The 13781-nt window shown below is 41.9% G+C and overlaps 1 protein-coding gene across 9 annotated transcripts in view; it reads left to right on the top strand.

Moving 5' to 3' along the window:
• Positions 1–269: 269 nt before the first annotated feature.
• The window catches only part of LOC128705881 (solute carrier organic anion transporter family member 74D), a 116946-nt gene continuing 103434 nt past the window's right edge, over positions 270–13781 (top strand). For 6 of the 9 annotated variants that reach the window (XM_070096684.1, XM_070096680.1, XM_070096679.1 and 3 more), the window contains exon 1: positions 292–448. In XM_070096684.1, the coding sequence (XP_069952785.1) occupies positions 445–448 (4 nt within the window). In that variant the 5' untranslated portion in view covers positions 292–444. Of the gene's footprint in view, positions 470–755; positions 914–13781 lie in introns of those variants that run through there. The other 3 variants (XM_070096683.1, XM_070096681.1, XM_070096682.1) reach the window with 3 other exon arrangements.

Genomic DNA, 13781 nt, shown 5'->3' on the forward strand with positions numbered 1-13781 from the left:
CATTAGTGTATGAAGATAGTGACATTAGTGTATGAAGATAGTGACGTTAAGTAAGCACACGTTAGTGTATGAAGATAGTGACGTTAGTGTATGAAGATAGTGACGTTAGTGTATGAAGATAGTGACGTTAGTGTATGAAGATAGTGACGTTAGTGTATGAAGATAGTGACGTTAGTGTATGAAGATAGTGACGTTAGTGTAGTTTCACTAGTGAGGGCAGTGACGTACTGTTTGGGGGGGGGAGTGCCAAGGAGGTATGATAATGCCATCGGTGGTGAGGTGGTGGGACATGGGATGAGGCAGTGCCTCACTGGCAGTGTTGTGGTGACCGTTAACTGTATCAGTGACCTCCAGTACCTGTGAGCTTGTGTCTGTAAACAGACTGAAGACCATCTTGTGAGTAGATGTGTTTCAACCTACTAAGTCTGGATCTACGACCATCTTATGGGTAACTAAACCTAAGTTTGAGGTCAGTGTTTGCTGAGTGAATGTTTCAAATTCTGGCAAGAACTTAATATCTAAAAAGACTATTGTGTAAATTCTTCTTCCGAGCTGAACCTCCCTTTCCCATCCTCAAGCGATGTTGTTTGATCCAGGTTAAATACTATAAAATCAGAGAAATTGGAGCTATTCAATCCTTCCTTACTTCAAGCCTGATTACTCCCCGTTCCCCAGACACTGTATGACACTACGGGTTTGGGACGTATCGCTAAATACGATAATATTTTGTTTCATCGAGGTGATCTTTGAATTAGACTTAGCAGATGTGTAAGCGTGATGGATGAGGACACTTACGATGATAATAAATTGGGTTATCATTACAAGATTATTTAATCTTGCCAGTCTGGCATTCACTGATTACCTTAAGTACGTCAGTAACTCGACACATGCCCACAACGCAGCATCTGTTATAGTAAGTACCCTCAGCACTATCAATGGAAAAAGTAAGCGTCAAAATTTATGTCCATTGTGCATACACCGAGCTAATGGTTGGTTGGTTAGGCTTGAAACTTTTTATTGACTACATGAATGCGAGATAAAGATCTGAGAAATAGTATTATTGTACTTAACTCATTTGGGTCGCTGGACTCCACAAGTCGTCTCTTCTTCCTCCGGCCACCAGAAAGTAACACTGCCAACTTGTACCCGGCATCGTTCTAATAAGTGTGACAGCAGCAACAGCAGCAGCAGCAGCATCAGTAACACCAACAGCAGCAGCAGCAGCAGCAGCAGCAGCAGCAGCAGCATCAGTAACACCAACAGCAGCAGCAGCAGCAGCAGCAGCATCGGCAGCACCATCATCTTCAGTACCATTAATGGCTGGCAGACGAAGCACCTTCTACTTCAGGAGCAGCAACAAAATCTACAATGTCATCCACACTATAAAAAGTTCATTTCCATGGTAAAGAGTCAGAGTTGGAGAGCAAAGTCCCTGTTATGACGACATTTTGATCAATATCAATAAAGATCGACAGGAAAAAACGTCCTCAAAACAAAGTTGTCTTCACTGTGAGCCATTTAGTGTCACTACCATACTTGCGATGCCTTTTCCAAACCACCCAAGAGACAGCTGTTCCGGTAATTCGTTAATGATCAACAACCATTGAGGCACTAGGTGAACGAAGTGTAATGCGTAATACGAGTGACTTAAGCATTCACAAGCTCTAAATTCAAGTAATTTCCTTGGGACCTTCCAGGACTCAGCCGAGAGGATCAGCCTACCTTTTTTCATGAGCTTGTTAAATTAAAGGAGTCGTCAGGACCCAGTGGAGTGACCTCAAGAATTAAATATTTAACTAAGAGAATCATAATGGATACCTTCAAGTCTCCGCTGAGAGGGTTTTTCTCCAAAGCTGTTAGGAGCTAATTCTTATGTCTGCGGCGTGAGAGATAAGAATTTAAATGATATTTAATTCATGGTCGCTGGGTGTAGTATTGCGTAGTCCAGTGCGGTGTAGTGTAGTGTAGCTTAGTATAGTGTGCAGTGTGGTACAATATAGTGCAATGTGTAGAACTCACCTAAATGTGATTGCCGGAAATTAGTCTTAGCATAGTGTGGTTTAGTGTAGTCGGAATTATGTCTTCCCTAGTCCTATCTTCCAGAATCGTCAGATTTACTTTCGCACTGTGCACACCCCACACCAAAGAATCAAGTCGCAAACCTTTAGACTTTCCTGGTTTCCATGTATACATAATCTGGTAGGGGTTTAAAGTAGTGCTGAGTATTCTAAGAAGTACCTTGCATAGGTTGTGTCTAGAGTTCTAAAAGATCCTTTAGACTCTTGAAAATTTGCTTACTGTGTACAGGCTGCCAAAGTCAGGCGGTTTCATGTGCACTACAAACTCAGTCTCCGGTCATGACTGAAGTCTTGCGAACCAGTAGGATCTCCAGTCCGACCTTCCTCGTTTTTAGTTCCACTCCCATTTGATCAATGAGTGTGGGGAGAGAGGACAACATCTCGTGAATACAACAGCTTCAGATAGATGATTCTCTTCATCATTCAACTGGTGCAGCTGGTAGTGCTGCTGTTGTCATACAGAGTGATGGCTCTCATAAAGAAATTGGAGCACACATCAATAACTGGGCCTCTACAACTCAAACTGAACTATTTGCCATACTCCTTGCACTCAAATGGGTTCCTGTATCTAAGGTTAACACTTAATTGTAACTGATAATTTGTCATCCATAAATGTTCTCAATTCCCTAAAAATCAACTGTGGCATGCTTGTGCCAGAAGCCAGACACAGGTACGGTTGGACTGTGGACAGTGGAGTCAGAGTGCACCTTCTGTGATTCCATCTCACAGTGGTCTTCAGATGTATGATAGAACTAATGAATTAGCTAAGTTATATGCCTTCAAAAAGGGAGTAGGTTACAGCCTTGGGCTGTCAGTTAGCAGTTTAAGAACAATAATATGAAAAGAACTTCAATTGAACTTTATTGACTTAAGACTCAGGGAGACTGACACCAGTCAGTCCATCTGTCATCATTCTATCGTGCAACAGGAACCACATGTCTATGGCGCATCCAACAAAATAAACAGACTCTTGTATGTCACGACCGCCCGGCTCCGGCTACGTTATAAGTATCTCAAGAAGGTTAAATCGCCACCACCACCAATAGATGTAGACCAAACGAAATGCAAACTTCGCCAGATGGACAAGTGACACAATTTGCGTCATTATGTGCTGGAATGAGAAAAAATTAATGAATACAGAGACAACTCACTAAGAAATGTCAAAGAATTTTATCCACAGTGGTATATCAGAAATTATTCTGGAAAACTACCCTGACTTTGATCACTGTAAAGTACATATTACAACTTTTTTTTTTTTTTGTATATGTGTATGACCTAATTCGTGTCTGCATATATTCCTTACGACTGTGACCAGATATAAACATGAAATAGTTCATTTCCACTGTAATTTGTTCAGATATCAAAACTTTGCGGTCCCGTCTCTGGACCCATTATGTACCTCTGTAATCTTTTAACTACCGCCCACAGGGTGGCTATGGGGTGCATAATAAACATATTACACTAACCACTGCAACGCACACTGGCGCTCTGCAACAGTATCATGGCTGGTTCAGTACAAAACCTAGACTTCGGAAAGGAAACGTTTCAGTCCGCTCTTGCCTATCATCACTTGTGGCTTGATAACGGTCCAGGAGAGACAGAAACATCGTCTGCTGCAGTATGATGGATTGTCTTTATCGTAGTTGGTGGTAAAGCAGACGATGATGATGGCAATACGAGAGTATTATATTATGTGAGTCTAGGCTAAAACATAGTGGGATACTTCCTTCTTATATTATTGTTGATGTTTAACTCTGTGTTGCTGTCTTGAAGCTGTTATTGGTGTTGTTGATGTTATTGGTGTTGTTGATGTTATTGGTGGTGTTGATGTTATTGGTGGTGTTGATGTTATTGGTGGTGTTGATGTTATTGGTGGTGTTGCTGTCACTGGTGTTGCTGTTATTGGTGGTGTTGTTATCAGTGGTGTTTATTACAAGCACAGTTACAAATTAAAGTCGTGTAGTAACTGGCCACAAGTTAAGTTACGAACCAAAAATAATAAAGCAAAAACAAACACCAAAGGTATGTTTATGTGAATTGTGTACCATATATCCTCATCACCAGTATTTATCTCCATGCAGAGTGTGCAGTAGAGTAGCAAAGTAAGTTTCTTCCCTGCTATTACTCATTACGATCAGTCTAGTGGCCTGCACACCTGGTTGTACCACGATAACCTAGGTAGAAACGATGAACAAGCAAAAGACAACCGTGAGTAAATACTGATATATATATATATATATATATATATATATATATATATATATATATATATATATATATATATATATATATATATTATACATATATATATATATATACCTGGAGTTTACCTGGAGTTTACCTGGAGAGAGTTCCGGGGGTCAACGCCCCCGCGGCCCGGTCTGAGACCAGGCCTCCTGGTGGATCAGAGCCTGATCAACCAGGCTGTTGCTGCTGGCTGCACGCAAACCAACATACGAGCCACAGCCCGGCTGATCCGGAATTGACTTTAGGTGCTTGTCCAGTGCCAGCTTGAAGACTGCCAGGGGTCTGTTGGTAATCCCCCTTATGTGTGCTGGGAGGCAGTTGAACAGTCTCGGGCCCCTGACACTTATTGTATGGTCTCTTAACGTGCTAGTGACACCCCTGCTTTTCATTGGGGGGATGGTGCATCGTCTGCCAAGTCTTTTGCTTTCGTAGTGAGTGATTTTCGTGTGCAAGTTCGGTACTAGTCCCTCTAGGATTTTCCAGGTGTATATAATCATGTATCTCTCCCTCCTGCGTTCCAGGGAATACAGGTTTAGGAACCTCAAGCGCTCCCAATAATTGAGGTGTTTTATCTCCGTTATGCGCGCCGTGAAAGTTCTCTGTACATTTTCTAGGTCGGCAATTTCACCTGCCTTGAAAGGTGCTGTTAGTGTGCAGCAATATTCCAGCCTAGATAGAACAAGTGACCTGAAGAGTGTCATCATGGGCTTGGCCTCCCTAGTTTTGAAGGTTCTCATTATCCATCCTGTCATTTTTCTAGCAGATGCGATTGATACAATGTTATGGTCCTTGAAGGTGAGATCCTCCGACATGATCACTCCCAGGTCTTTGACGTTGGTGTTTCGCTCTATTTTGTGGCCAGAATTTGTTTTGTACTCTGATGAAGATTTAATTTCCTCATGTTTACCATATCTGAGTAATTGAAATTTCTCATCGTTGAACTTCATATTGTTTTCTGCAGCCCACTGAAAGATTTGGTTGATGTCTGCCTGGAGCTTTGCAGTGTCTGCAATGGAAGACACTGTCATGCAGATTCGGGTGTCATCTGCAAAGGAAGACACGGTGCTGTGGCTGACATCCTTGTCTATGTCGGATATAAGGATGAGGAACAAGATGGGAGCGAGTACTGTGCCTTGTGGAACAGAGCTTTTCACCGTAGCTGCCTCGGACTTTACTCTGTTGACGACTACTCTCTGTGTTCTGTTAGTGAGGAAATTATAGATCCATCGACCGACTTTTCCTGTTATTCCTTTAGCACGCATTTTGTGCGCTATTACGCCATGGTCACACTTGTCGAAGGCTTTTGCAAAGTCTGTATATATTACATCTGCATTCTTTTTGTCTTCTAGTGCATTTAGGACCTTGTCGTAGTGGTCCAATAGTTGAGACAGACAGGAGCGACCTGTTCTAAACCCATGTTGCCCTGGGTTGTGTAACTGATGGGTTTCTAGATGCGTGGTGATCTTGCTTCTTAGGACCCTTTCAAATATTTTTATGATATGGGATGTTAGTGCTATTGGTCTGTAGTTCTTTGCTGTTGCTTTACTGCCCCCTTTGTGGAGTGGGGCTATGTCTGTTGTTTTTAGTAACTGTGGGACGACCCCCGTGTCCATGCTCCCTCTCCATAGGATGTAAAAGGCTCGTGATAGGGGCTTCTTGCAGTTCTTGATGAACACAGAGTTCCATGAGTCTGGCCCTGGGGCAGAGTGCATGGGCATGTCATTTATCGCCTGTTCGAAGTCATTTGGCGTCAGGATAACATCGGATAGGCTTGTGTTAATCAAATTTTGTGGCTCTCTCATAAAAAATTCATTTTGATCTTCGACTCTCAGTCTGGTTAGCGGCTTGCTAAAAACTGAGTCATATTGGGACTTGAGTAGCTCACTCATTTCCTTGCTGTCATCTGTGTAGGACCCATCTTGTTTAAGTAGGGGCCCAATACTGGACGTTGTTCTCGATTTTGATTTGGCATAGGAGAAGAAATACTTTGGGTTTCTTTCGATTTCATTTATGGCTTTTAGTTCTTCCCGCGATTCCTGACTCCTAAAGGATTCTTTTAGCTTAAGTTCGATGCTTGCTATTTCTCTGACCAGTGTCTCCCTACGCATTTCAGATATATTGACCTCTTTTAGCCGCTCTGTTATTCTTTTCCGTCGCCTGTAAAGGGAGCGCCTGTCTCTTTCTGTTTTACATCTACTCCTCCTTTTTCTTAGAGGAATAAGCCTTGTGCATACATCGAGTGCCACCGAGTTAATCTGTTCTAGGCATAAGTTGGGGTCTGTGTTGCTTAGTATATCTTCCCAGCTTATATCGGTTAGGACTTGGTTTACTTGGTCCCACTTTATGTTTTTGTTATTGAAGTTGAATTTGGTGAATGCTCCCTCGTGACTAATCTCATTATGTCGGTCTGGGGCTCCGCGCATACATGACTGAACCTCAATTATGTTGTGATCTGAGTATATTGTTTTTGATATGGTGATATTTCTTATCAGATCATCATTGTTAGTGAAGATGAGGTCTAGTGTATTCTCCAGTCTAGTAGGCTCTATTATTTGCTGGTTTAAATTGAATTTTGTGCAGAGATTTAAAAGCTCGCGTGAGTGTGAGTTTTCATCAGAGCTGCCTCCTGGTGTTATTACTGCAACAATATTATTTGCTATATTCCTCCATTTTAGGTGCCTTAAGTTGAAATCCCCCAGGAGCAAGATGTTGGGTGCAGGAGCTGGAAGGTTTTCCAGACAGTGGTCAATTTTTAACAGCTGTTCCTGGAATTGCTGGGATGTTGCATCCGGAGGCTTGTAGACTATCACAATGACTAGGTTTTGGTTCTCGACCTTTACTGCTAAAACTTCCACTACATCATTTGAGGCATTTAGCAGTTCTGTGCAAACAAGTGACTCTGCAATGTACAGGCCAACCCCCCCCCCTTTTGCCTGTTCACTCTGTCACATCTGTATAGGTTGTAACCTGGGATCCATATTTCGTTGTCTAAGTGATCCTTTATGTGGGTCTCAGTGAAAGCCGCGAACATTGCCTTTGCCTCTGCAAGCAGTCCACGGATGAAAGGTATTTTGTTGTTTGTTTCTGGCTTTAGACCCTGTATATTTGCAAAGAAGAATGTTATCGGACTGGTGGTATTGTTGGTACTGGGGGGGGATTTTTTTTCCGGCATTAGTATCTGTATCTGTTGGTTTGGAGTGGAGGCCATCGACTGTGGTTCCACTCCAGGAATGACTGGATTTGGTGTACGATTTCTGCCATTTCCTGCCAGTTTTTTTTCCTTCCTGGCACTAAAAAACCTCTCCCTCTTGAGTGGCTGTGGCTACCCAGGTTTTCCCATGGCCTGGATGTTTTGTATCTTTTTGTCCCCTTTAGATGGTATGCCTGGCAATTTAAGTTATAGCACAGTCTTTCCTGTACTGAAGAGGTACACAGTTCAGGGTGAAAAAGCTTACAGGAAGGGAGTTTGCATTTTCCTGTTGTCATATGGGCATGGCATTTCCTAGGGTGGTCATAGTTGCACGTCCCATCTGTTTTTCCAGATTTCCCATGCCAGCAGATACCGAGTGCATAGTATGTGCACAGGCTTGGTTTCCGTTTGCCTTGGGTTTCTGTGACTGTATTCCCTGTTGGTGCATGTTTCCCTGTCTTACTTCTATCCTCCCTAGCACCAACAATGGAGCTCCCACCATTTGTTTTTGGTAATATATCCTCACTATTGCTAGTGGAGTCCTCTTGTTTGCTATTTCCTGCGGTATTTCTAGTTTGCAATATTGGTTTTATCTTATCTTTGACTACACTTGTTTCCCTACTATGGCTCCTGTCCCCTATGAGGTCATTTATATGTATTCCTTCCTGCGTATAATTCCCGACTACCTGGACAAAATCTCCAGCTTCACCATTACTGTCTCCCAGGACAGCATCTCCAGCTTCCCCATTACTGTCTCCCAGGACAGCATCTCCAGCTTCACCATTACTGTCTCCCAGGACAGCACCTCCAGCTTCACCATTACTGTCTCCCAGGACAGCACCTCCAGCTTCCCCATTACTGTCTCCCAGGACAGCACTATCAGCCCCCCATTTACTGACTACCAGGACATCATCTCCAGCCTTACAGTTTCTGACTACATGGCCAGTATCAAGGGCAGTACCATTCAGCCCGGACTTTTTATGTTCCCATCTGTTGTAGAAAGCTTCCAGGTTTTCTATGAAAGCAGCTTTGATGTTGACCTCTTTTAATACCCTTGTGATTTTAGTCCACAGATTTATCTCATTTGGGCATACCCAAAAACACTTCCCTGTTTTAATACTGCTTGTAGCTAGTTCTTGGATATCTGCACAAGGGGCGTGACACCAATTTCCACAGAAATGACAATTTATGCATGTGGAAGCCCGTTTGTTTGACTGACCACAGACTACACACAGCTTCATAATGATTTGAATGGTTGATTTACTGCAATTCTACTAGCAACCTCTTGAATATTCTATTAATAACCTGCTAGGTGGTGCACAACGAAACCGTTTGAAACCAGTCCAGGGTTCGGACCAGTCAAGGTTCGGACTAGTCAAGGGTTCGGACCAGTCAAGGGTTCGGACCAGTCAAGGGTTCGGACCAGTCTATCTGATCTGATCAGTGGGTCACTTATTTAAACCATACTGGTCGGTGATTTGAGCTAACACATGAAGGATCTACTGGAAATTATCTACCCGAGTAATATGTGATTTGATTGATACAAAAGTATAACTTGCGTGTTGAAGAGCCGGTGACTGCTGGCACTCCTACAATGACGAACGGTCGAGCCTCCACCCTTGTTTATCAATCGCTGTATCTAGCTTCTCTATTTTTTTTTTCCGTCTCCACCACAATAAATGCTATATTATCACTATAGTTGACTGGTGCAAATTTTGGAGGAAGGGCGCTTTTTCTGTAGTAATAATTGCTTCTCGTTGTGTATATTGCGACCGCTGGTAACTACAGGTTATATGAAATTCACAGTAACGTCTGGTATTTCAAGAAAAAGAAACTAATGAAAGTCACTCCACTCCACTAAGTACCATTATAATACTGATTAGTTGCTACTACAACACTGTATTCTGCTATTCACTGGTATCACTAGATTATATGCGAGTACACTAGCAGGCCAGGAAGATTATTAAAAACAGCTGACCTGTGGTAAGTTTCTGGCGACTTCTGGCACCTGCCTCTATAGGCTTATCACTTCATTTACAAATTCACCTGTTTTCAAATGACACTTTAGCCTTTATCATCAATATACTAGGGAGCCACTGTAGTATACACTATACACTATGTATACTCAATGCTTTCAGGGAGACTTTCTTTCCTCTGACACAAAGTTCAATTATTATTATTTTTCCACACGGGACACAGGCCTATGATTCCCCTCTGGCAGTAAACTCTGCTAGGTAGTGCACACAATTCTCCTTTTTTTACTCAGTATATAATGTTTTCCGCCCAAGATTGGTTCCAGGCGCTAGAGGGATGTATCGTATAGGATTGATGACACAAATTAAAGTTCTAGCACGTAAGAGCGACCGTGAAAACACCAGAAAACCGGGAGCACAACGAGGCACGCTGACACTTAACTTAACTTAACAGCAAGCAACTATATATACAATATTTACAGAGGATATATACTAGGGTTATAACTTTTGTACTTTTTTCCAAATAAAACATCTACTGTGTCAAAACTCGATGAACTTTTGTTTAAAAACAATGAAAAGTCCCTAATTCCTCTCAGTTTTCAAAAAAGGTCGCCCCTAAATAAAAACTATGAATCACCATATATCTGCGTTACTACACATAAGAAGCAACTCAGGAAAGTACTAATTGACAACCCAAATTAATGAAAAACATTAATCACCATATATTTACGTTACTAATGATAAGTAACAACTCAGAAAACTACTAATTGCCAAGTATATTCTAGCTATTTTTGCATACATTCTTATACCTACAAGACAGAAGATTTTGGAGAATATATGCAGATTCATTTCACACACCTGGACAGATTATTGGTTTACTGATCAGATGTACTATGAAAATGACTTCAAGAATTTGTCAGAAATATTGAAACCTTACAAAAAAGCACTGAACTCATTGAAAAATCACTGGCAGCAGGAGCCGTCTGCACTCAATATACCAAGAATTAATCAGTGTGCTGAACGTGCAATCAGAGTTATGCAGGAACTGTATGCTGCCTGCAGAAACAAAAACAAACTGCAACTTCGGTATATTTTAAGCAATATGATTTTAAGCAATATGATAACAATGATGCTGTAAGCTGTTTTATTTGTTATTAATATTACATGCAATATGCATTCAAGTTACTTGTTTTCGTTACTCTTTTTTTTTCATTTAGGGACGACATTTTCTAGAAAGGTCATTTCTTTGCTTTTAGACAAAAGTTCATCTGATTAAGGTACAGGAATATTACGTGTTAAAAATGTTATAACCCTAATATGTACAGTAAGGCAAATTGCAAGCAAGAGACACAGTGAGAACCGTCTTCGACCAGACTTGGAGGTAAGTCTGGCAATGTTGCTTCACGTGTATCCAACATTGCTTCACAACTTTGGCGGGCTTCCTTGTCATTGGCTGGTTAAACCAAGGTGCTAGCATAATGAGTCCCCACTAATTATACCCTTAGCACCTGGCTCGCTGGCAGAGAGGGCATGCCTATATGGGTGTGTGACATGCCTAATAAAATGTAACTCTTAATATGCCACATAAGTCATAAAACAGAGACCAGTATGGGTAATCAACCATAGCAAGTGAGAGACTGACTCCAATCTAGTGGTGTAAATATTATGTCAGTTCGACTGGATCCAACCCCTCACCCTGGATGTTGACATTTAAAACAGTCATTTACAACGCAGTTGGGGAACCTCAGAAACTGAACAATTCATAATTGCAAGCTTGACTGATTAGAGGAAAGACAAGTTCTTGTGATGCACTCTGAACAAAGTGCAACTTGAAGCAAGCCACAGTACTCGTTTTGTTGTTAGTGGTGCTGATGTTGTTAGTGGTGTTGATGTTGTTAGTGGTGCTGATGTTGTTAGTGGTGTTGATGTTGTTAGTGGTGCTGATGTTGTTAATGGTGCTGATGTTGTTAGTGGTGCTGATATTGTTATTAATATTGCTGTTGTTGGTTGAAGCTGCTGTTAGTGCTGGTGCGAATACTGTTAGTGCTGGTGCTCCTGCTGTTAGTGCTGGTGCTCCTGTTGTTAGTGCTGGTGCTCCTCTTGTTAGTGCTGGTGCTCCTGCTGTTAGTGCTGGTGCTCCTGCTGTTAGTTTTGGTGTCCCTGCTGTTAATGCCGGTGCTCGTGCTGTTAGTGCTGGTTATTTTTTTATGTTGACGTTCTCAGAGATGCTGTTGTTGATGGTGATGCTGCTGCTGTTCTTAATGGTGGTGCTATTATTACTAGTGGTGCTGCCACTATTAGCGATAGTAGCAATGCTGTTGCTACCGTTTCTTAGTGCTGGTGCTGATACTGTTGTAGATGATATCTCTGTTGGCGTGTTTACCGTCCAAGCTGCTTCTGCTGCTGCTGCTTCTGCTTCTGCTGCTGCTGCTTCTGCTGCTGCTGCTTTTGCTGCTGATGCTGCTGCTGCTGCTACTTCTGCTGCTACTTCTGCTGCTGCTGCTTCTGCTGCTGCTGCTGCTGCTGCTGCTGCTGCTGCTGCTGCTTCTGCTATAATAACCTGCTTACCAGCTGTAGATTGCGGGCTTAATCGCCCCCGCGATCCGGCCCTAGACCAGGTTTCTTGGTATATAGCCTGATCAGCCAGACTATTAGTATTAGCAGTAATATCTCTCATGCTTCAGCTTATTGCAAAGTTATCTAACGACACTCTCAGTGAAAATTTTGGGTTTAGAATGCTTAAAAGAAAACAGCCTGACCTTATACTTAACAAATCGCAAACAAGCGAATTCTGGGATCTGCCTGAGTGGAGAAGGTACTATACCTTGATGCACAGTGTGTACGTTCGAATCTTACTGTGGACTGAGAGATAATATATACATTATATATATATATATATATATATATATATATATATATATATATATATATATATATATATATATTTCAACAAGTCGGCCGTCTCCCACCGAGGCAGGGTGACCCAAAAAAGAAAGAAAATCCCCTAAAAGAAAATACTTTCATCATCATTCAACACTTTCACCACACTCGCACATTATCACTGTTTTTGCAAAGGTGCTCAGAATACAACAGTTTAGAAGCATACACATATAAAGATACACAACATATCCCTCCAAACTGCCAATATCCCAAACCCCTCCTTTAAAGTGCAGGCATTGTACTTCCCATTTCCAGGACTCAAGTCCGACTATATGAAAATAACCGGTTTCCCTGAATCCCTTCACTAAATATTACCCTGCTCACACTCCAACAGATCGTCAGGTCCCAAGTACCATTCGTCTCCATTCACTCCTATCTAACACGCTCACGCAAGCTTGCTGGAAGTCCAAGCCCCTTGCCCACAAAACCTCCTTTACCCCCTATCTCCAACCCTTTCGAGGACGACCCCTACCCCTCCTTCCTTCCCCTATAGATTTATATGCTTTCCATGTCATTCTACTTTGATCCAATCTCTCTAAATGACCAAACCACCTCAACAACCCCTCTTCTGCCCTCTGACTAATACTTTTATTAACTCCACACCTTTTCCTAATTTCCACACTCCGAATTTTCTGCATAATATTTACACCACACATTGCCCTTAAACAGGACATCTCCACTGCCTCCAACCGTCTCCTCGCTGCTGCATTTACCACCCAAGCTTCACACCCATATAAGAGTGTTGGTACTACTATATTTTCATACATTCCCTTCTTTGCCTCCATAGATAACGTTTTTTGACTCCACATATACCTCAACGCGCCACTCACCTTTTTTCCCTCATCAATTCTATGATTAACCTCATCCTTCATAAATCCATCCGCCGACACGTCAACTCCCAAGTACATGTATCTGAAAACATTCACTTCTTCCATACTCCTCCTCCCCAATTTGATATCCAATTTTTCTTTATCTAAATCATTTGACACCCTCATCACCTTACTCTTTTCTATGTTCACTTTCAACTTTCTACCTTTACACACATTCCCAAACTCATCCACTAACCTTTGCAATTTTTCTTTAGAATCTCCCATAAGCACAGTATCATCAGCAAAAAGTAACGGTGTCAATTCCCATTTTGAATTTGATTCCCCAAAATTTAATCCCACCCCTCTCCCAAACACCCTAGCATTTACTTCCTTTACAACCCCATCTATAAATATATTAAACAACCATGGTGACATTACACATCCCTGTCTAAGACCTACTTTTACCGGGAAGTAGTCTCCCTCTCTTCTACACACCTTAACCTGAGCCTCACTATCCTCATAAAAACTCTTTACAGCATTTAAT

Source organism: Cherax quadricarinatus, chromosome 54 (assembly GCF_038502225.1).
Source record: "Cherax quadricarinatus isolate ZL_2023a chromosome 54, ASM3850222v1, whole genome shotgun sequence".
NCBI lineage: Eukaryota > Metazoa > Arthropoda > Malacostraca > Decapoda > Parastacidae > Cherax > Cherax quadricarinatus.